Consider the following 24,586-nt stretch of genomic DNA (forward strand, 5'->3'; position numbering starts at 1 on the left):
CCATGTAAAACAATTATTATAGTTTTCAGTCAGACAGCTTTGAGAGAATTTTGTGGCAAATTCTGTATTTTCTTTCTGATATGTCTATACCAGTAACAGAATATCATGACTTCCAAGTTGGTGGTGTTTCTTCACTTTATCACAGTTCCCATCTGTATTTCTAAATGGCTATAATTTAGGATGGTTCAAAGTTCATTCATGTCTCAATTTGAGAGAATAATTGAAAACTGAGAGTTTGTATTTAAAATCGCTTGTCTTTTTGGTAGGTCCTGAAAGTGAAGAAATGATGTCTGTTGTTATACAGGCTACTGAAAAAGTGAGAATGAAGGCCTTGAGACGTGTAATAAAGAACATAGGCCCCATAGAAATTAATATTTGGGAACCGGCAGAAGAGGGAGCAGCAGATGATGAGAAACACTGTTATGACAGAGTCTCATTAGGCACTAGTCTAAGCAGAAGCACACTTACTGATCTTGGGAATCCTCAGGTATATAGTGATGCTGACACAGCAGATACACTTTCTGATGCTTTGTTTACTGAAGAAATAAGAGCTCAAACACCTTCACTCCAGAGGTATGAAAAAAATTGCAGCAGAAAGCTTTCTAGTCTTTCTATTTAAATAAAAAAAAAAAAAGAAAAAAAGTTGCCTCTTATTGTTCAAGTAATCTTTTCACCAAACAGGATAATTGTCACTTTGGGTGATTTATCAGATGAAGAATTACAAATTTGGCAAATCTTGGAACTGCCAATGTTGTATCAGTTACTATGTGACTGGTACATTATTGAAGTGTAAATTCTTATCAGCTACGACCACTTTCATATATGATACTGCTGAGTTGCTGTCTCTGTAAAAACTATGGATTTTGCATTGATTAATTTGCCACATTAACATTGTATTAATGTAAATTTGTGGTTGTTAGTTTCCCACTTTTAACGACAGAGGAAGTAAAGGAACTAATGTTGCATTTACTTATTTTTTCATGTAATTCTTTTCAAAATGGATTTTGGTGTTAACGGTACTTATGTTTGTTGTCTTACAGGGATAAAGAGCATCACAGACAAGGAGAAATACGTAGCAAAAATATCACACACAAGATAAAAGCTCTTAACTGGAAAACAAAACATAAAGACAAAGTATATGGAAAAGACATGCGTAATCAATGTAATTTGCCTATAGTTGGTACATGGGAATTTGAACGTGATGATGATGAATATGTTATTTTTTTAGAACTCTTTTTGAGTTACATTCTTGAGAGAGACCTGATAAAGTATAGTGACCTTGGAATTCCATTTCTTACTAGCTTTTCTGGACTTCTTCGAGAGCATGAATTAAACTCTCTCTTTTTTGATGTTCATACAACACTAAAACGTCGACAAGGCAAAACTAGAAACCAAAATGTGTTTAGAGCAGGGTCTTGCTATACTGTCACCCTGGCATCTTGTGATTCTGAAACAGCATCTGTCTATAATGAAAACCGAAGTATTTTGGAAAATCCAACCCTTGTACAGTCCATTGTACAGACAACAGAACCTTCTGTGTGTAACCTAATGAAAGGACTTAGTGAAGGATTATTTGGTTTAAAACACAAGTCAATTTACAGAGCTCAGAGTGACAACCAAGGAGTCACCGTTGCACCAGCAAGCCAGACCTTTCCTAACCATACTTCCTCTAGCCTGCAAACTCAGGCAACTTCTAAATACATTTACAAAACTGTTGATATAGTTGATATTGTACCAGGAGAAGAACTGGCTATAGAATTGGTGGGTAAGTTGAGCAGTATTGCAAGATTGCTTGAGTGGATGATCAGATGGTCTGATAAAAGACTGCTCTGTGGTTCCAATAAACAAGATTCCTTAGAAGAGATTCTCCCGATGATACATGTGAAAACATCAGCACCTGCTGTCCTTACTTCTTTGTGGCTGTTAGAACAGTTACACAGAGACGGATCTCAAGCAAAGAGCATGATATTTAAGGTAAGAAAAAGGATGGGTGAGTGTCAGTGAAATTTGTGAGTTAGTTATGCCAGTAAAGAAAATCACACACATCTTTCACCTCATAGTTCTGTTCCCAGTAAAACCTGGAATATTGATTAACAGCCTTTCCTTTAAGGGTTGCTAGGAAAAGAGAAACGTTCCAGGAATACTGGAATTCTGTCTGTAGGAAGACTTTGGTTGGAGATTAAAATTCTCTTTGGAAATCTTGTTTAAAATCTAACTCATTTATCTAGATACCACATTATTTGAGCAAATTCCTACAAGTTCGGCCATTGTGTCTAATCTTGGACATCATCTTTGAAGAAACCTAGTATTGGAGATCGTGGAAAAACAAGACAAAGGATAAAGAAATAGTTTATCTGGGGACACTTGAATTTAGATTAATTTGTCTTTAGAGACACATACAGTCTGACTGGAGTATTTAAACTAGTTAGAGATTGATGAAAAGGGAATTTTAAATTTCTATCTAGCACTGTTACACAGAGTTGGAGAATGTATATTAATGCAAAATAAGAGATTTGCCAGAAGAACATGATGAGTATTGCTTTATTTTATATTTAGGGACAACTGGATCACTTATCCTCTTTAAGTCTACATGAAAGGCTTTCAGGGGAGAGGGTCGTGTGGTTTTTTGGAGAAGGCTTTTCTCCGAAATTAAAAGCGGTTTTGTCTTGGTTTTGGTTTGTATTTTCTGGTTTCTGACAAGCACCACCTGTATTTTACTTACAACTTACTCCCAAAATTTTGTGTGTGCATTTAACTGCATGATGATACAGCTTTTTGCCTCTCATAGTGTCCTCAGTGATAATTTTAGAGTTTTGTATTACATGTGATGAAGGCCAAGTCTTACTGTATATCTTTGTATAGAGTATATTTAATTGTCACGTAGTGTCTTTGACAATTGGTGCTCAATTGATGCTGACAGATCTCTCTTACTTTATGTTTCCTTTGGATAATTCAGAGGATCATTGCTTCACTTAATGCAAAAAGGGGCAAAACTCAAGTTCCACAGGCAACTGCAAATCCAGAATTTCTCAGCTCTATAATAGAGAAAAGGATATGAAGTTAAGCATAAATATACTATATGAAATCGTTGGGGTTTTTTTTGAAGTATCGGGTATCTTTTTTTAAACTAGTGAATCTTCATTATTATTATTATTATTTTTATTATTAATAGAGTCCGGATAATCAATATCTGAAAGAATTTGCATCTCTATCAGAAGCCCAGTCTAGGACAGAGAAAGAAAGCAGTATGAATGAAGGCTCTTCCATACTGGCCAGTCCACCTCTTGATATCCAGAGTGTACAAGCCTATGATGATCTTTGTGAAACTGGTTTGGGGTAATTTTTTTTTTTTAACCTAAGAAATCTGGTTGGTTGTAATTCCTCAGCTAAGCAGCATGTCAGTATTAAGAGTTCTACTGTTATTATGTGTTATATACATGTTAAATTTTGAGCGCAAAGTCAAACTCATGCATATTGTTCACAGCTGCATGAAGCAGATAAAATATTCTCCATCAGCAGACATACCTCTAAGTAGAAAACAATGAACGATGTAGCTGTTACCTATGAATTGAATTGTACGTGGTTGTTCACAAACTTAGTGATGTGGAAATGGAATCTGGATTTCTGATGTAATTGATATCGTGGCTTTTTCAAAGAATTCAGATAACTTTCACTCTCTTTAGTGTAATTTTCTTTGTGTTGAGATGAAAGTTCACAACATCAGTTTATTTTTCCCTGGGTCTGTAATCTAGCTATGTTCATATGTGTGCATGTCAAAAATAGATGGAAAAGGCAGTAAATATTTTATTTGTTAACATCTTACAGAATTCTGAAGATGGAGATTCCTTAACCTGATGTCCTTTGTGACATTTCTGTTCATTTTCTGCTGTACTAAATAAACAAAAGACCTTTGGTATTAGTATTCTGAGACATTATTCTGTGTCTTCTCTGACAATTTTTTTTTTTTTAATAAAGGAGGTTTCTGTGAAGGAGATAAATGTAATCTTAACCAGATGATTTTGAAGTCATGGTGCAGTTTATGCCTTCCATTTTTGGTAGATCGTATGTGTTGGTTACATTTTTTCTGGAAATAGTCCATCCGAAAGACTGTACCATTAATGTCACTAAAATATCACAGCTATACCAAAAAATAATATTAATCTTGGTTTAAGTTAAATTCAGAGAGAGAATTTATGTGAACATTGGTTATATCACAGCAGTGGTTTTTTACAATTATGCACTAGCCTGCAATCTGAGAGGAACACCATACTTAAATGAAGTCAGATACTTATACTATTTCTATTGTTAATTACCTTTTGTAATTCCAATTACCAGAATGTCTACAAAGTCAAAATACTTTGATAAGAAGGAAATTAATCATGGGAATTATTCTGTACCTCATGTAACTGAAGATGTTAATGAAGTGGGACCATTTGTTCTGGAGGAATTAGGTGTAACATCAGAAAGAGGTTTGTTTTTATGGTATATCCTTTTACTATGGTCTGACATATAAAACAGTAGGAGTTTTGCCTCAATGGGATTATATGTCCCTCTGTTTATTTAATCCCAAAATAGAAATAAGTTTTCATTGTTCTATTGAAATTATTACTGTATCCATTTTATATTATAACTATATTTTATACAATTGCATTCTCAAGACTTTCTGATCAGTTTTTCACTTACGTAACTTCTTTTTGCTGTAGAGATAGGACAATGTACAATAACATATTTCATTCTCTCATTTACTTTCATTTCAAAAATATTCATGCTACTGTGTAAAATAGGATTTGAAAATTGTAAGAGCTGAATATGCATAGGTTAAGTTTATCATATTCCTACCATGAAAATAAGCTGCTTTTTTTTTTTTAAATTCCAGGTGCATGCTTCATGACTAGTAATAACACAAATTTTGAATTTGCTGAGACATCTCTCAGCTCCTTTCTCCTCACTAGGAAAGAAGTGGACTAATGTGACTGGTTGGCAGAAATCATGTAACAGTGCTGTATGTCATATAGTTTTCTGATTTAGTGTATTTGTGTTTATTTTGTAGAGTTCTTTGAGGAGCCATATGAAACTCCAAAGAGCTCCAGTAGCTCTATCAAGATCAAATCTGTAGAACATCAAAGAGGAAAGGCAAGTTACCATCTTGCATAGAAGCATCAAATTATTATGAATACTCTTTTCAAAATATCCTGAATTCCTCAGTATACTTAAGAAATTGAGAGCAGGCTTAAAGCATTTAGGATTGGTGAATTTTTTTTCCTGCTTAAATCAATAATAAAAGTCACAAGTAATTAAACAGTAGTAAAGTGAGATCTTCTGTGAGCACTTTTGAAAACTAATTCATTGTTTGTAAAACTAAATATGTGTATGCCTATATATATCAATATATATACATAAAAATTACATTATAGAATGTATAATACTACATATAAATATATAAGATTATGCATGCACACATATATACAAAAGCATGTAACTTGAAAAAAACCAGATGATCTTCTGGTTAATAGACCAAATTTTTGTGGGTATTTTGTTACACTAGAAAGCTATATTAACAACTTCTTTTTCTTTGAAAATGTGTTCTCTGAAATTGTCACAGGGTAATTAAGTAAAGACTCTACCACTTGTTCGCATGCTTGCTTGTTTTTAAATATATTAAAATGTTTATTTTTCTCCTGTCTGAAAACTCAGTCTGGATCTGTAAAAGAGCCTTGTTTTTTCATTCATTGTCTTTGGTCGTAAGTCTCCGTTCTTTGAAAATGGCTAAGGGCTATTATGCTGAAACGTGAATTGCAATGCCATTGCTTTACTTGCCTTTAGTACTCTAGATTCAGCGCTGTTAATGGGATTAGAAACAATAAATGTATTGTGGTCTTCAATTCTGCAATGCATTTTACTGTAGTGAATCTGTGACGTGTAGAATCCTGCATTTATTTCAATTTCTTAGTTTGTAGATAGTTTGTGTATAATAGGGTTGTTTCTACTTTTTCATCTTTACCTAGGGGATACAAGATTAGCAGAGTATATTTCCAGGATACTATATGGTATGAATTTGAAAATAAAAAGTCATAATAATGACTTAAAAAGAAAGATGGTCAGAAGGATCATTAAGACATGTCCTTATTTCTGATTTGTAACTGTCTTCTGATAAGTATATCATTTTGATTATTTTTCAGCCAGATTTTTTTAAGTAGCTGATTAATCAGAAGTATGTTTGCCTTAGGCTAATAAAATAATACCTTATTGAAGCAGAAGGGGGATATAAAAATTTACAAGTTCAGTTACATCTTTTTGTATTCCAGCAGGTCTCCATTTCAGGTATAGATAGTCCCCAGGAAGATCAAAAGGCGGAAGAGACAAAGGAAGGAAAGGGTGAACAGAATGCGTGAGAGACTTTTTGTTGTTGTTTTAATTTGTCTTTTAACTTCGCTTAAAAATCAAAAGTAGTTTTGTTAATTACGGTATCCAGTGAAGTCTCAATGGGTTCTTGCTGTTGTTTATAGCAATCAGTCATCTTCTATTTCACGTGTACAGGTATTTCACATATACAAAGTGCTGGGTGGATGAGTGGTTATTTTAGTAATGATCAAATAAAAGAGGCATGGTTTGTGGGAACGTGTATTTTATATCTGGGAAAAGGATAGAGGAGAACTGGAAAAGCTTTCAGATACACAATTCGTTCTCCAGACCTGAAATAGGAGCAGCATATTCAGACTAAATAAAGGTGGAGAGCTGTTACTCTAGGAGATTTTAACAGTTAATTTGTTGAACGACGTAGAAGAAAGAGAGGTTGGTGTCTAGGAAGCAGAAGGAGTTAAAAATGGATATGGGTGATAAACTTGTTAGCTCATGAAAGAGGGAGGTATTTCACACAAAGAAATTTACTTCATTATGGTATTTTTTGAATTTTATTTTTTAAAAATACTTCTACATTTATAATATAATGTATATAAAATTACAGAAACAGTCCATAAACCTGATTGTCACATCATCTATTTGAACAGATTACTGCTCAGTTTGATTTCTCTGAAGTTTTTCAAGGGAAGAAATGCTATATTCTGTAAACACAGGATTTGTTATGTTTACCATGAGTCATCTGGGTCTTTTGAGATTTTTTAATTTGTGTTAATGACAGAAGAAGATCGACCTACTTTTATTATTTCACTTAGCTTTCTTATTGAAGCCACCAAATTTGTAGTAATGAAACCTTTTCCTCTGATATACACTGCCTGAATGTCTTAATATTTAGAAAATCTTATTGATTGTGGTGGCATATAAATAAATATTCCTGTGTATATATAAAATTTGTGGGAAAACTTCTAAATGGCTTAATTTTAGAAAGAGTTAGAATCCTCTACTATTTTAAACTGATATATTTTTGTTTTGAAAGAAAGAAAAATAACTACACATAAGATGGCCCTCAAGGACTTCTTATCATAACTGGCTTTTCTTTTTTAGGAATGCAAATTGTAGTGATACTACCAGTATTGCTTAAATTGCATTTTCTCTTCTTTTGTCAACTCAGATCAACCTCTTTTTGCCTGCTGTTTGTGTTGAATAGCTGGAACCTTTTCAGCGCTTTTGTTTGCACCAGTTTCTGATTGCTAGGGAGACAAAGCATGAATGTCAGTATTTACCAACGCAAATGGCACTATAGTGCAGTAATTGAAGCAATGCAGATCGGTATAGGTCTGATCAGGTGGCTTTCAGTTATTTTATCTCATACTATTTAAAGTACTTTTTCAGGAGGTTAGAGATAGACACTCACACACATATATGTATTTAAATTTATATAAAATGAAAATAAACAGCGTAACAAATTATTGTAGTATTGTAGTATTTACAGTATGCGTTTTTTCTTTTTTTATAGCATGCACGTTGTTACTAGTACCATTTCTCAGTCATTCTCTTTAGAACAAGGTGCAGAAGTTCCCAGGTAAGATAAACCTATAATGTTTTCTATAATAAAAAATGGAATATCCCTGTTAACTTTTCAGTCTGAAGTAATGTGATGTGTAGATTTGATTACAAAATATTTGCAGGTATAGTATATTGTACCTGCAAACTGTAGTACTAAGTAGTCTTTCCTGAAACCTTTTTGTGCTGTAATCCTTGAGGATCACATACCCTTGCATGGTGTCCAGAATATTACATGAATCAAACATGTTAATTCAGAGCTACCAGATTTAAAGAGAACTGATACTTTTGTTTCCTGGTTCAGACAGAATCATTATAATTATATAATATTACTATAGAAGATGCAGTGTTACATAAAACACCTAACCAATAACATTGTAAACATATTCATATTTTTTATAAGATTAGCATGTATATGTCCTACAGCAACTGCAAGACACACATAAATATATACATAATATTTCTGTAAACAGGGAGAATGTTGGAGTTGGGAAGAGGGGTCAGGAGTCAATCTCAGGCTTTCACTTCTAGAACAGTCCTCTCTGAGTTTTTTCAGTTTAGAGGAAGATCTGAACTATGCTTCCCTTTGGATTCCATTTTCATGTGTCTTTAATCTCATTTCCTTCTTGAGTTGTTCATGCCAGCTTTTTTTAAAAAAGCTTTTCTCAAACTTCCAGGGTTTCGGGCCATGCTTACACATACTGATTGTCTTCCAAAAGATTTCCTGTGCCCCTTCACACCTATTACATATCCAAAACCTTTTCAATATTACTTATTAGCCATTGCTTTATGCTTCTATTTCTTCACATGCTTGGAGGCCATCCTGTTCAGTTGTGAAAAATCCTCCAAAGGTTGCCTGTACCTGTAGCAATGTCAGCATTTTTCTTAAACAGAGAAATGTCTTTTGGGTCAATTTCTGTTGATGTAGGTAAAGTCCTTCAGTTTCTTTATAACTTAATGTAAATCCTAACCCTCTCTTCTTCATTTAAGGACTTTCTCTAATTAATAGTCTTTCCCTACTAAAAGATGTAATTATCTCTGCAAGAAAATTCAGTATTTTGTATCATCTGGTACATGTTATTTTAATTTTAATTGTTTTTTGATCAGAAATTTTGTTGTTGATTTTTAATTCCAAATATATAAAGGTATATTTAATTATTTAAGTGAAACTGAATCTGCCATCTCTCTTATTTCAGCTAATAATGTCCTCCATTTTCCATCAGCTGTTTCGTTTTATGACTAACCAGGCCCTCTTTCTGTCAAATCATTGTTTTCTGCCTGTGTCTCTAGTGAAGATAACATTTCAGATACCCTTGTGACTAAAAAATCAGATAGAACTTACATCTTTACTCCAGTTTTTCATCCAGTATATTAGGAAGCATTAGGAAAAATATGTCATACATACTCACCAATGAAGATTGTGCAGTGTTAATTATTAGATATTTCCTACAAATTAATTATGTTTTAGAAAAATGAAGATATCTTTTAAATTTTCTGGATTGATTTTAGACAACTTCATATAGCTGTTCTGAACTATGAATGTTTTTCATAGTTTTGTTCTTTTTCTTCTTAAGTAATACAGAGATTTCTTTAAGTGATGGTCAGCCTTCTCAGACTGTTGTGTCAAGTATGCCAAGTGTTGCCTCCAATACTTACATTTGTGCAAAGAAGCAAGAAGTCAAGGAAGAAGTTCCTACAGAAGAGAAACTAAACAATTCAGAAATGGTCAGGCAGATGCTCCAAGATGAAATGTTTAAGTTAGTTCAGGTGAGAGCATCTCATTATTGAAAATAGTGTTCACAGTATGAACTGGGTTATTTAAAACAATGGCGATAATTACTATTTTAAAGGTATTCTGTCTGTGGTGGTTTTTGAAAGAGATTTCCAGTTCTGTGTAAACTATTGTGAAAACTTATTTTAGACATAACTCCTGCTTTTGACTCAAGAAAATGCGTAATATAATAATAAAAGTTTGTGTTTTAGTTGACGTAACTCAGTGTGCTCTCATAGGGTATACTAGGAAAAATCCTGAAGCTGTAGTAACTTTGCAGCTGTACTAGGATTTAATTTTTGTTAGTACATGGAGACAACTTTATGTGACCTTACATTTACTCAAACTTCACCAAAAAAGTGAAGGAATTTTTCTTGCTTTAGCATAATCTGTCTGTGGGAGATATTTAATATATCTTAAAAGAAAGCCCAGTGCAATAAAAAAATCACACAAATGAATCATTATTGAAACTTTGGGATGTTGTTTATTTTGTCACCTATATTAACAGGATAATGAACAGTTATAACATAGCCTAGACATAGAATTTTTGCTAAGATTCTTGTTAAAAGTTGTTTACAGTGTTAACTTTGTGTGTTACCCAGCTACAGCAAATCAACTTCATGAGTTTAATGCAAATAGTGCAGTCATCCTTTGCCAACCTGCCAAATGTGCAACAAATTTTGCAACAGCATCAGTCTGTTCACTTGGAAGGAAGCCAGCCTGCACACGCTGCTGAAGGCAGTGGCTCCCTGAAAACACAGGTGCCCACTCGAGAAGACAAAGGAAAACCTGGTCTAAAGAGCTCTGATTTTCAACCAAGGGATAGTTTAAGAAATGAAAGCAACAATGGCCGTATAAAAGTAAGTATATCAAAGTGTCATTTATGAAGACCATTCTGTATACCTGATAGGTTATCGGTCCTGTTAAATTAAGAAATGTTTTTGTAGTGATTGCTGTAGACAAAAAAGGTTTATACCATTTTTGTGCATATTTAGTGCATGGTTGCTATTAATGCTGTTTTGTTTGCTTCTCTGAATTAGAATCATCTGGATGTGAATGTTTCTTTAAGCCTATTAGAAAGCCACAGCAAAGAAACAGGATTTATGCCACCATCTCAAGATCTGCATTCTTCAGCACCTACTAAACCACTTCATCTCCTAGCTCCTTCCTCAGACATCCAGAAAACACTGAAGCTTATCCCTATTGAAAAAAACTTGAATTACTCAAATGGATTTCCTTTGCTTAAGCTTGAATCAGGTTATCATTTCAAACCGGCATTTTTACATCCAGTAGAAATGTCATCAGCTTTTGCTAGACCACCCCCAGTACCGCGAGTAGCTTGGAGTTCATCAGATTCCTTATGGAACCATCAGTCATCATACACACCAAGAAAGAATAAGTCAAAAGAAGATTTGAACATGAGTAGATATGACACTAAGATCCGAAGGCAAATGCATGAGGAACAGAAAAGATGGGCAGAAACAGTGCTTAAGGGACCTCCCAAACACCTGAATCTAGATCAGTATGAAGGACAGCAAGAAGTTCCACCTCAGCGGCAGTTCTCTGCAAATGTGAATAAGGACAAAGCACTGATCGCTCAGAACCTGGCTGGTATTCCACTGTTGAGCTTGCAACTTGAGTCAGTACCTAGACTTCCACCAGTTGTAAGGCAGCCAATCACTACCAATTTAATACCTGTTAAACCTGCAACAAAGGAGACTGACTGCAGAGAAACAGTACAGCACACAGGAGTATCACTACTCCATGCTAATTTACCTCAAAAAAAGAAGGTACTGGATTTTAATAATATATTTTTCTAAGTTGGAGGGTTTTTTCAGTTTCATTGTTTCTTACTCATCAAAATTAAGTTAATGTTTCCAGACTATGGAATTTGGAAGTGTTCAGCACAGCTACCAGAAGGGATCTGAAACTAAGGTGACTTCTTATTGGCATGTCAATATGAGGCAGGCTGCAAGCTTGGAAATGTTTTTAATGTTAGATTGATTCCACATTCCATAGTTCATCAACATTCGGCCCATTAGTAATGAATGTAAGGAATTTACTCTCTAAAATACTGGATAATATTTATATGGTAAAAAATATTTCTGTTTTTACAGAAATTTAAATAGAATTATTTACAGAAAAACAAAGAATGCAGTAAGAAATCCTCTTTTTATAAGGGCAGAACAGAATGCTAAAACGCTTGGTAAGAAAACCTTCTGGATGTCAAGAACCTGATATTTTGAAAAATGTTGTTCTGATAGACTCTAATATGCTTGCACGTTCCAGTTGAAAAGAATGGAAATGTTTTTCCTTGAAAGGTGCTTCTTCAGTCCTTGTCTACATTGCATGGTTCCTACCTTCATCCTCAACTACATACATTACAAATGCAAATATTAGTGAAATACATTCTGTGGAGAAAATTCATATCTTTTAGTTTAGTTTCAGAAAATAGTTTACACGTACGCATTAGCTGAGATTCTGGTCTGATGCTGTTAATATTACATTTTCACTTTCTCTACAAATTGCTGCACTAACTGTGTTTGTATAACTGAGATCCAAACTGGACCTGCTCTTTTCATCTAATCTGACTGCAGTTCCCCTCTCTGTTTCCTGTATCATTGTTTCATTTTTCTTCTTTCTCTCTCTGAACACTTTCAGGCACAAAAACTCATTCCACTTCAAGATCTCATTGCATTTGAGCAACGCCACCAGCATCATACTGTGCCCAGTACTTTCTTCGGACAAGACCGAACTGAACCTATCCAGTTACTAAAAACTGTTGTTGAACCATTTGAACTAAGGGATGTGCAGAATAATAAAAAAAGGCAAGCCAGACTTTTAAAGTGGGTCTTCATTTTGAAAGACTTAGTGGTAACCTATACCTTCTTGCTTTGAAATCAGTGGGAGTTTTTACAGCAGCTTCAAATAAAGTGGAATTGGATGTAATTCTCTTGGAGGAGAATAAAATGGCAAATATTAGTAAAGACGCAGCAGGAGAAATATAGCATTAGGACATGAAGGGGTTGGTGGTGTTATCAAGCTGATAGGAAGAAGACTCAAGGGGAAGTGTTTTTCATACCGGTAGATGTGGTTTAAAGTCTTGTGTCATCTGGCTGTTTGGTGTGTCCTGTTTATGAAATGGTTTGCTGCTGCTTACACAATGAATCTTAATAGACTACTGTCTGCACTGCATATTGTCAGTGTTAGTAGTGATCTTCAAGAAGGAAAGGGTTACGTTCTTTCAATATAATTCAAGATACGGGCTCTGTTTCTGAATGCAGACAGTGATTAGCAAAATTCCTGCTGAAGGGATATTTTATTTTGTTTTGCTAGGTACGTTATTCATTACTTTTGAAAATTGATTTATTCTTTAGTAATTGATTGCACAAGCAGTTAAAACAGTTCTTTTAAGCTGCATGCATATCTTTGTTCAGTTCTCATATAATGTCAGTAGATTCCTGACTTTTCACAGATCTGTTTTCCATTAAAGAGTTAATAGCACCATTGCATCTAGAACAGAACACTTGCTTCTGATTATGATGCTTTTAACTGTAGCAGCTGGAAACACAGACACTAAGATGAGTCTTTTCACTCTTAAGGTGAAAAACAGTTGATACGTAAGAAACCGCAGCTGAAATTTATAATACCTGTTTTGATATTACAGCTGAAATGCTTGAAGCTGCAATTGTTGTCTTACAATCTATTTATCAGAGATAAATTTGCAACTTTTTTAGTAAAATAGTTAATTAGAAAGTTTCAATGATAACAGGTTTGTTTCCTGCTGGAGTATTTCTTACAGATTCCTTAGGGGCATTTTGTGTAGTAATGATTATTGTATCACACACAAAATATATATATGGAATGTTATGCATTTTGTAATATTTGATATAAATACCTTATTAGACAACAGATTTTGGTGTGATTGTTAAGTATTTTTGTGAGTTCCTACAACAATTTTATGTAGATTTCTGGTAGGCAAAAGTAGTGCTTTGAACTGATCTGTATGCAACAGTTGTGTTTGTCTTTTCCACCTCTATTTCAGTGTGTATTTCTTAATAGTGATATTTCTTAGAAAACAATGGTAGGTATTTTTATTATTTCAGTGCAGTTCTTATTTTTTATTTGTAATTAATATGTTCACAGACAAAAGAGGCGTGATAAGAAACAAATGAAAGAAAAGGAGGAAAAGAAGAAACCAAGTGTGTCCTTCTGCCCAGATGACTCCATCATCAGTATTAGTGATACAGTGATGGTTGTTGAATCAGGGACTAGGGTATAGAAATTTTTTTTTTTTTTTTCCCTTTTTCCATTTAAGTACTAACAGGAAAGAAAGGAGCAGGAAACTGTAAACCAAAACAATCATGGAAATCTCTTCCAGGCTCTAGCCTAGAAACAGTTTACATCTTTTATTCATATATTTGCATTTCCTGTAAACAAGAGAGATATTTTTATAAAGTATTCCAAGGTTGGTTTTGTTTTTTCTGGCACATGAACTTGTCTATTTTGATAGGATATTTGTCTGTATGTACATTTAAAGTAAATATATACACAAACACTAATTGCTTAAAAAAAACCCCGAGAAACTATGTTTAGCCTAGCTGTAATGCTAGGACAAATGACACGGGCATTAGTCTTCACATGAGGCTTAGATGATGATGATACAAGAGTGAGGACAGGATCAGGAGGTCTCAGTTCTGTCTCAGCCAAGAAACTGAGAAGGGATAGTCTTTGTCAGGCTGGGTTTTGATTTATGCACTTCTGTTTGGTTTTTTTTTGCATAGGCCTTTCTGATATCTTTTAACATATTTGGGGGTTATCCTTGCAAGTACCAGATTTCAAGCTAGAACACTACCAGATTTAAACCTAGATCACTTCGCAGAGCAGCAGGCTCTATTTCTAGTCTATACCATACCTTTTTTGAGACTTCCCTGTCCAGCACAGCAGCTGGAGAATCTCACCAGACCTGGGAGATGTTAATTATGGTACAGCAGAGATAGCATATACTCGAAGAAGAATGAGGAATTTGTGTTACTGCAGATCACCCCAAGGTACATGTGGGAAAGAATGTTACATAGTCAGTAATTCCACTAAGTTGGAGTGGATCAGAAGAAATAAAAAACGGGGTAAGAAAAGTACATTACAATAATTTTATTTTTTTCCACCCAAGTCATTACTCAAAGGAGGTACATTGGAAAGTTAATAGCATCACAAAAGCCTTTAATTGGCATTGCAGCTATTTTTAAAGATAATTCTTTTTCTCCTTACGTTAGGATCAACAAGCAAAATCTGCATCTTACCTTCAAGATGGCTTTTTCATTTCAATGGGCAAGTACAAGTCTTCTTAATGCTTTGAGTGCTTAAATAAAATAAATCAAGGAACAGAAGTTTGTTAAATTTCAAAGGAAAATTCTGTAGTCATCAAGATGATAAAAAGTCAAATTGCATAGTCTGTGGGCAATACAGCATAATGGTTTATGGGATCGTTCCCCAGAAAACGTGGAAAACCTTTCAGGATGTACAACAGATATTTAGTCTTTTTTGGGGGATAGTCAGTTTTTAGGGGCTTGCTGTGGAGAGAGATGCAGGCAAATTTAAGATCTCATATCAGTTATGTGTAAACTCCTGAAAATGATAGAATTATTTTAAGTTTTCTTAAAAATAAGTTATAATCTTGTATTTATGTTTGTAAAAAATGGACTTCACGAAATAGTAACAGTATGTTGAGTGAATTTCAGTAACCGTGGTTGACAGTGATTTCTGTTCAAGTGATTCATCAAAAGAATGCTGTAAACAATGCTTTCCTATTCTAAATAATTTTATTTGTTTTTAAAATATATTATTCCAATTTTATTTGCCTGCATATTCTAATTACATGAAATTTAAGGCTCTTTTAAAAGAAACCGAATGTTTACAGTATTTCTAGCTTGAAGCTTGGCTTTGGAGAAATACTGGCTTGCAAAGCTTTGTAGAAACATCAAAAAAGAAATAAAGGTATGCATATCATAAATATTTCCCCCCTTTTAAAATATGAATCAAATTGTTATTGTACAACATACTAAAATATTTAATTGAAAAATTACACATCCAAACTGAGCCTTGATTCAACGTAACATTGTAAGTTTCAGTACAGTTGCATATTCACATAAGGCAGCTAGCACAAACTTCATGAAGTATGCATAGAGAAAGGTTAAAATTATCTCTCAGAAATACAAAGAAAAATCTGTTGGATCCATAAATTTTGAGTTAATATGATTGCTTTCATAGATTTCTAATTCTTGTATTATTTGTACACACCTATTATCACATTTTAGACACAATGGGGGAAGCAGTTACTACTTCAGCAGATCTACATTACATGGCTTCTACAGGAAAAAACCCAGCAGAAACTCAAGATGCAAGTACAAATACTCACCCAGGTAAGTGCTACCTGGGTGACCTACAGCAGCCAACTATTTCTGGTATTGCTTCTTGTTAATTGTGGTATTTGGTCAGTTTCCAAAGTGGAGTAAGTTTTTAAAGGCACAACCAGTTTTTCATACTGTAATTTTTTGTTCCAAAAAGAAACCAGAAGATATTGGAACGTAAATTACAAAATATTAGTTAAAATATTACTGATGCAGTTACGTAAGAGTCTCCACATGCTTTCTGTAAGTCAGTTCTGCTGTGACTTTTTCTGAAAGCTCCTTTCAACTTAGCTTGACTTTATCTAAATGCATTTTAGACGGTTTCACATGTGACTGCAATTGTTTCCCTGCCTCTTCCCCCAAAACTTTGCTTTGCTTGTGAGCTGGGAAGTCAGAAGTGTACATTCAGATAACGCCATTAGTGTCTGCTTCCCTTAATTTCATACATTTTGGTTTTGTTTTTCCTATCAAGCACTGAAATCATATCAGGATGTTGGAATCAGTGCTGGAAATGAGGTTTCTGAAGTTCGAAAAAATGAGTCGGTCATGTCTGTTCCTGTGTCAGGTGTGGCTTCAGTCTTTCTCTACTTCATTTGTTGTTTGGGAAGTCTATAAAACTATTTCAATTTTAACATGGTTTTTGTACATGAGGTAGCTTAATGCAGGATATAGTTAAGAAGATCCTAATTTATCTGATTTCTTGAAACCAAATGTGAAATAATTATACTACTGTTTATGAAAAGTTTGACTGGAATTTTTCATGGTGCAGTGTACCTGTGCTTTTGTATTGCTGTATGAGGAGATGCATTTGTGGATTTTAGCTTGATTTATTGCCGCTTAATCATGGGGAGTTGGTGTTATGTAGACCAAATAGATTGACCAGTGGGATGTTACGACAGATCACAGCTCCACATGAAATCGAGCTGTAGTAGCTCAGCTAATTATACAGTTGGTCCGTGCATCTGTTGTGTAACAGCTATATGCCAAGTAACAATGTTCCAGTCTCAAGCAGGAATTTTATTTCCGATCAGTCATCTTTTGGGTCAGTTTGTAGGACAAAAAATGGAAGGTAACTTCAGTTTTGGGCTAAAGAAGATTTATTTTGGTTTGGGTTTTCTCCCCCCATTTTATAAATCCTTGATAAATGGTACTACATAGAATTCAGTACCTATATTTTCCCTATGGTACCAAGGAAGCGTATTAATTTTTCCTTTGTTTTAAAATTCAACAGTGTTGTTCCATTTGGAAGATTATTTTACTATGTCACATGACTTCTTTGCAGATAGTTTATTAGAGGTCTTTCTGGCTGAGTAGTATCATTTATTTGGATCAAGTAAAGATGCAGGAGGGTATTGGAAATTAATAACAATTTAGACTGCAGCATGTTGCTTTGATTTTAATATTTTGAGTATTTTTCTGCTAATTTATTACCCAAATGAAAAATAATTTAGTAATTTATTGTTAGAAGCAAATGTTAAAGAACCTATTAAGCTACGTTGTCTATCTTTATTTTTTAAAAAATAATGCTAATCAAAGCTTTTCTTATTATTTAGAGAATGCAGACCTGTTTCCAAATAGTTTCTCTGAATTTTCCTGGCTTTTACTGTAAATGTAATACTATTATTCTTTTCTCATAGAATCACCTAGTGCCCCTGAGATACTACCACCAGACATGTATTTAAACCTGAGATTCCCCACTGAATTGAATGAGACACCTTTACCATCCTTTCTGTCTGATGCACCTGATTTGGTTAGTGGTCCAATGTACATATGGTTAAAATACATTTTAAGTATACCGTTTGTTTTACCTCATGAATTTGGGTTCTTTATATCTGGATGAGTCAGTTGCATAATATCATAGGGAAGACTGTAGTTACTTTGTTTCAAAAACAAAAAGCCTTTCAACTCAAAGTGGTAAGAGGTAAACACAGGAAATGGTTAACAATGTACTGTAAACAATATATGCAAAGCATACTGTATAATTCTTCATAATCTTGTTCTTGTTTAGAGTGAACATGAATATATCAGTGTGATTGACATTGAAGACAGTGACATCCTTAACAATTTGCCCATGATACCTGAGTCTGCAGAAGAGATAGCTACTGCACAGCAAAATGAGAAGTTTGAAATTCCATCTACTGCAAAACTTCATCACATGGCAGCTTCTGTTACTAATGGAATTCCACCTGAGGTGCTTCAGAAGAAAGGTAAACCATTTTGGTTTTAAATCAGAAAAAAAAGTTGTGCGTTTTTGTTGTAATACTGTTATCTTCCACAGAAAACTGGAGCCTTTCCCCAATTCACTTCCTGTTTTTTTAGTCTTATACATCAAAACATTTATACATTTGACTTCTTTTGTGATGATTCCTGCCTCCTAAAACATACTATTAGGTATAGCACAGCTATGCCTAATTACTTGCAGTACTTAAATATTTGCAGTTTATTCAATGATGTTGGTGCTCTGTTTTTTTTTTATTTCAAGACAATCATCTGAAAAATTTATCAAGCCAAGTGCAAGAGGAAGTTAAGAAGTCAGATTCTGCTAAAGTTAGTGTAACTTGGAACATAGTACATGAAGATGACAGAACATTTCCTTCTTCAGGGCTTCCATCCAAAGTAATTGGCAAAGAATACTCTTCCATAAAGCAGCAGGAAATGGATATGCAATTACAGACACTGCAGAACATAACAGAAAATATGGAGGAGGATTTCAGAAATACCAAACTGGTGAGTTGTGGCTGCTAACTGTTGTGTCTTAAACGGTTTTATTTTGTAACTTCTTTCGGCTAAAGACAAAATTTACATTTTGGAATGATGTATTTTCAAATCTGCTTAGTATATGTTGAGAGAAATCAAGAATAATACACAGTTCTTTCACATTTAGTGCTGCATCTGTTGGCTGACATTGTTACTTACAATGGACCAAATGCTGGCCAGAATGATGATTATATTAGTGAATGGGCAGATTTATTTAATTTCTCTGTAACCAGGAAAATGGAATAGCACAAAAGTTCAGGCTGAGCAGGAGACCTTTTTTGCAAATATTCTGCAGTTGTGCCTCTGCAGAATATTATGTGACCATTTCTGGAACCTGTTCCTATTTATTTCATAAAATACTTGCATTTTTAACATCTTTATAAATCCAAATATAGAAGTAAAATGCATTTTGGACATAGTGCATTCAGATGATCTTATATATGATTCAGAAGTTACTATTTTATAGGTCATGACAGAGCTAACAATAAAAAGTTAAAAATTTCCAGCAGACTGACCTCTTAATACTATATCTAGTTTAATTTGCCTAAAACTTCAGGTTTGGCTGACTTTAGGTATATGTGAGATGAGGAATACTGGCAATTATTTCTTCACATTAGTTTGACTTTTTTATTAAGTTTAGAGCAAACTAGGAGTGACTAATCTAAGAATGAGCCAGTAGGTTCTGATTTTACCTAGCTGGTAAAAAAAATTTCTTTTTCTTTGCAAGTCAAGAAAACTAAGTCAATTTCCCCTTCCTGTAGACCTGGCTTAATAAAGAATGAAATCAGTAGCACTGTGTAATTCCACAACATCTACTTTTTGTATAATTATTCAAACTAATAGTGTCCCTTGCCTGTCCTTCTGTATATCCACAGAAATGTAAGGACCTCATTGTGTCACCTACACACAGTTACTACACTAAGTTGGATTATTTCATCACTTAATGTCTTTTATCAAGGTGATTATCTAGCCAGATTTTTAAAAGCCTGTAGTGAAAAAAAATCTTCATATATCCTTTGTTTCAGCATTTCACTGCATTTGGGTTTTAAATCTTCTGGCTGTCTAGCCAAATCCTGAGGATAAACTCTTTTTCTTTTTTGCCTTTATTTCAGTGCACAGCAGTTGGTCATTCCTTTTATAACAATTTCTTACGTATTAGAAATCAGTTTTGAGGCCTGCTCTTTGTAAGAATAATGTTCAGTAAAATGTCTCAATCTAGGTTAGTCAGTTTTAGTTTTCACTTTATAGTTTTAAATTTCAGGAAACTCCTGACTTATGAAGAACATGGAAATATTTTTATTTCTATGATTTTTAGATAAGATATATTGGAAAACTTCAGCTATTTTAAAAATAGAAATAATGTGATCAATAGGAGTAAAACTGTTCACAAGAATAATACAGTTCATATGTGTGTTTTCTCAGATTAAGGGTCCAGAAGATTGACCTCTTTAGATGAAATGAATCTACTTGAGCTACTTTGATTCCTGAACTATTTTCTTTGTTTTGAATCAGGATACTCCATTAAAATGTTTATAAGATTCTGAGGAAAAAAAATGTATTTACAGCAAGCTTTGCATAGCTGCGGTGTAGGTTTCAAACACCTTGAAGAATGTATCATTACTTAGCTTTTGGGTTTCATTTATAGCTAGTGAAAATAATAGAAGATTTTGAAATGGCTGCCAATTCAGACCTTGGTGCTCGTCCTTCATTCTCAGAAGATGCTAGAATCCTTGATGATGGTATGTGTTCAGTTAACAGAAGTTAACTTGCTATTACAGTAAGCTTGTAGTTGAATATTAAACTTGACTAACTTACTGAAGTTAAGTGCAATCCCAAAAGGTGTTACTGAAATATGCACCAAAAATCAAAAATATGAGGGAGAGAAATAAAATCTGAATATTATGGGTTCTGCTTCAACAAAAATGCATTTGAAAATATCTGTATACTTTGATCTTTTTCAAAATCATAATGCAGGACTTAGGTATCAGATTTTAAAGATGATAGTGTGTATTTCTATTGTATCATAAAATCAAAACGTGCTTATGAGTGCTTTGCTTGCTGACATAAAAGGATATGAAATTTGTCCTCAGTTTTCTGTGTGTGTATAAAGAAGCTTTTTTTGTGCATCTTTTGGTGACTATTTAGTTGTAATATCTGCTGATTTTAATAAGAACTTACATCAGCTTAACCGTTTGCTAGAGCTGATGTATTGAATTGTTTATATAACAATTGACTATATGGTACCTATTTACTTATAGCTACTGTACTGTGCCAAGAAGGAGCATGCTTGGGGTACATACTTTAGGTCCATTTTATGTTCATATGAAAACATAGTCTAATCTACTTATGAAGTTAATACAAAGCCATGTGGTAGAGCCAAATCATAGCTATATCTGTATTTATACATAAGACAGTATTTAAGATGTCCATTAGCCTCACACAGAGCAACTCATAGTTTAGTCTTTTTGTTCACATGTACAGGACTGGTACATACATCACAGCTCTGGTAGTGCCCTTTCACAGGGAGGCACAACTGATCTAGGTTCAGGTTGTTCTAGGTTTGACAGATAAACTAAATATGCCCCTAACAAGTATGTATGAGTGATAGTTTTTGCATTGTGGGTTTTTTTCATTGGTCTGCACTAATTACTATATTTTTTATTTTTTCATGGAATCAGAACATTGTTTGAGGGACATGATTTTTGAAGATGTTATAGATGATGAAAAGGACGGCTTAAACTTGGAATATCCTGCACCCAGTTACACTACATTGGAATTACACTCTCCTGCCTCTGCAGCCTCTGCTAACTTTCGCAGTGGGATAAAGTCATCATCTGGTATAATCTTTAGTGTTTATTTTTCCCTTTTCCTCCTTCTAAAAATAGGTAAACCTTTTCTTCCTGGTGTAATATTTTCTCGTTGCTATTACACAGAATGTTACATAATGCCAATGAGCTCATAAAAGTCAGTTGTCAGACTTCCTAGATTGCGTTATTTAGAACAGCTTTGTGGATGAGCATTGATAATGAGTTTATATGTTATATGACAGAACAGTATCACTAAGCTTTGAAAACAGCTCAGCAGTGAATTATGCTTGCACTCAAATTCACCGTTATTGAAAGAAAATTAATAACTTCGGGTCTATTTTGGAAACCCCTCACTGTGCTGATTTGTAATTATTTAGTTAAGTGTACGTGAATATAAATGGACACAATGCCGTAGGACACTCATAGCTTCCTCCCAAAGCTGTCTTTATCATCTCTGTCATCCTCCTATGTTTTAGAGAGGTGAGATCTCAAATCCAACCCACATCAGCAAAATAATTTGTTTTATATCACTATACAGTTAACTACTGGCTATGTCCTAAAATGTTATTTTATGAGGTCTCATTTTATTTTGCAAACTGACAGTAAATTGATTTTCGCAGTTATGAAGACTGCAGTAGCATTAAAAGGAGGAGGAAAAATCACTATGCAAGCAACCTATTGCCTGTGTTTAAAAATGGAGAGTGTCTTATTTTGTCTGCGTATTGCCTGCATTGCTTGCATTCAAGCTTCTAAAAATGATATATACTTTGTACAATTGAACATGCATTTGACAGTCACATTTGCAGCAATCTGTCATAAAGGGTGTTAAAACATGGTTCCTATATCTGCATACAGCAGAAGTGAACCTCAAATGGCATGCACACACAGATAAATTTTAAACAGTAATACACTTACAGTTTTTAAGTATAAATTTGTTACTTGCAAGCTAAGAAAACTGTAGGTGATACTAAGTTTCTATAAGCAACTATAATTTTTTGAGACTAGAGCTTAGCTTAGGAAGGATAATAGTGCTCTTCCTTCCAAGACATCCATACTGCTCTTCAGCTGCATTTCCTGAATTCCAGGAGTTCATAGCCTGGCTTCTTCAAGTAAGCGGCAATTGTTAATTTTCCGTAAAACACTGTATAGTTGATTGGAACAGATCATTTCCAGTTAGTTGGAACTGATAAGCTTAGTTTGATCATGGCAGAAAAGTGACAACAGTGATCTTGTCTTCCTAGCAAAACTGTGTCAGTCAGCAAGCTGTTAATTCATGTTCTCTGAAGACTCTGTATTAACCTGGCAGTCGATGACATGCTTTCTTGCAGGTCATTAAGCCTATGTACAATATTCATTTATTTTTAATGTCAGCATATTCAGGTTGATATATTTCTGTATTTTATCCCATGGGTTGTTTAGCGTATGTATTATTAGTTTGTGTACAAGTGCAAGGCTTTTATTAACAAAGGCTGTTCCTGTTTCAGGCTTTCACATATGTGGACATCTGTGTGACAGGTATGTATTTTGACATTGGTTTTGTTGAAAATTTCTTTACTTTAATCTCCTACCAAAAAGAGGACTGTCAAGGTGGAACTATCACTTGCATAAAAATCTAGGCATTCATTTTCAAACTCAATGAAAGCCTTTTTATGACTTAATTTCAGGCGTTTACTCTGACTTCGGTAGTGCCTGTTAGATTTACATTGTGCAAAAGCTGCAGAAGCATTCAAAGTTGCTTTCTAGTTATAAGTAACAGAGCTGTTAATGGAGATGCTGCTGTTGTATATGTGCATTTGTTATTTCTTCTATTTGCCAAACACTGTTTTTGAACAAGTACATGTAACTGCTGCTAGTAGTCATCTACTGAGGCCAGCTATCACCAGAAAGTTGAAGTATTACCATATGAGCAGTGTAAAGCAACAGGCTGAAGATTTCAAAACTGAAGTGATCTTATCCATTAAATAAAATGGTCTGACATACATATTTTCTACTGTTAACTGCTGTTAGTCTTCTGGACCCAGTCATGCAGTAGAAAACAGCAGCGGGCTTCCCTTTCTTCCTGGTCATTCTGCTCAGTTACCAACCTTTATTATTTTGCTTGAAGCGTAGCAGTAAACTGAATGGTTTAGTTCATTTTTAAAGTATTTCAGGTGAAACTACTTGTTGTCACTGAAATAGATTAGGGAGTGATTACATAACCTTGAGGATGGGTGTGAGGCAATGAACTTCAACAGATGGTGATTTTACCCAAAGGAGTAACTCAAAGCAACTATATCTTGCAGTCGTAAACTACATGAGATTTTATTTTTATTGAGAACAACTGATTAAAAGAGAGGAAACAAATGGGCAGAATTTAGGTAAAACTTATTCTCTCACTCACACTGATTCTCGCTTAGAAGGCCATTGAGAGTTGTGGTTCCCAAAACTGATAGCATCCCACAGCCTTATCTCAGCATGAGCAGCAGCACAAACCCCGTGGGTGCTCCCGGTCTTCTGGGCTGCCAGGCTCAGTCTCCTCTGGGCCAGCCACGTTCATGCACCCCAGTGTAGCGCAGGCAGTTCAGCTCTGGATGGGGCCATACTTCTGGATGGTTTATTCAATGCCCTCTTCCCTGCAGTATCCCTGATGTTAGTCAGGTCTTGCTCATTCTGTCCCGTTCACACTGGGGAGCTACAAAGTTGGCTAAAGTGTACCTAATGACAGCAAAGCTAAGGTGATGTCTGGTAATTTCTTAAAGGCAGTGCGTCTACACGCATTATCCAGGTATTGCTTGTGTGCACTAACACAGTGAGATGTAGGGGAAAGAAAATTAAGTCCAAAGGCTGCTGGTAAGACAACCTGAATATTCTTATTTTAAGCATAAAAGGAAGGATTTTAGCTTGTTCTTACAGGCATGTTCTACTTTAAATTAGTAAAATTTTTT

General features: G+C 34.4%; 1 protein-coding gene across 1 annotated transcript in view; it reads left to right on the forward strand.

Moving 5' to 3' along the window:
- The window catches only part of CPLANE1 (ciliogenesis and planar polarity effector complex subunit 1), a 63,411-nt gene that overhangs the window by 27,904 nt on the left and 10,921 nt on the right, over positions 1-24,586 (forward strand). The window contains exons 26-46 of the mRNA XM_052775765.1: positions 267-573; positions 1,041-1,974; positions 3,173-3,336; positions 4,336-4,469; positions 5,051-5,133; positions 6,306-6,388; positions 7,874-7,939; positions 9,495-9,687; positions 10,294-10,551; positions 10,732-11,481; positions 12,353-12,519; positions 13,838-13,967; positions 14,965-15,019; positions 16,006-16,110; positions 16,571-16,663; positions 17,736-17,848; positions 18,107-18,305; positions 18,581-18,825; positions 20,501-20,594; positions 21,534-21,692; positions 23,147-23,177. Of these exons, the coding sequence (XP_052631725.1) occupies positions 267-573; positions 1,041-1,974; positions 3,173-3,336; positions 4,336-4,469; positions 5,051-5,133; positions 6,306-6,388; positions 7,874-7,939; positions 9,495-9,687; positions 10,294-10,551; positions 10,732-11,481; positions 12,353-12,519; positions 13,838-13,967; positions 14,965-15,019; positions 16,006-16,110; positions 16,571-16,663; positions 17,736-17,848; positions 18,107-18,305; positions 18,581-18,825; positions 20,501-20,594; positions 21,534-21,692; positions 23,147-23,177 (4,363 nt within the window). The remainder of the gene's footprint in view (positions 1-266; positions 574-1,040; positions 1,975-3,172; positions 3,337-4,335; positions 4,470-5,050; positions 5,134-6,305; positions 6,389-7,873; positions 7,940-9,494; positions 9,688-10,293; positions 10,552-10,731; positions 11,482-12,352; positions 12,520-13,837; positions 13,968-14,964; positions 15,020-16,005; positions 16,111-16,570; positions 16,664-17,735; positions 17,849-18,106; positions 18,306-18,580; positions 18,826-20,500; positions 20,595-21,533; positions 21,693-23,146; positions 23,178-24,586) is intronic.

The sequence above is a fragment of the Harpia harpyja genome, chromosome Z (genome assembly GCF_026419915.1).
Source record: "Harpia harpyja isolate bHarHar1 chromosome Z, bHarHar1 primary haplotype, whole genome shotgun sequence".
In the NCBI taxonomy this organism is placed as follows: domain Eukaryota; kingdom Metazoa; phylum Chordata; class Aves; order Accipitriformes; family Accipitridae; genus Harpia; species Harpia harpyja.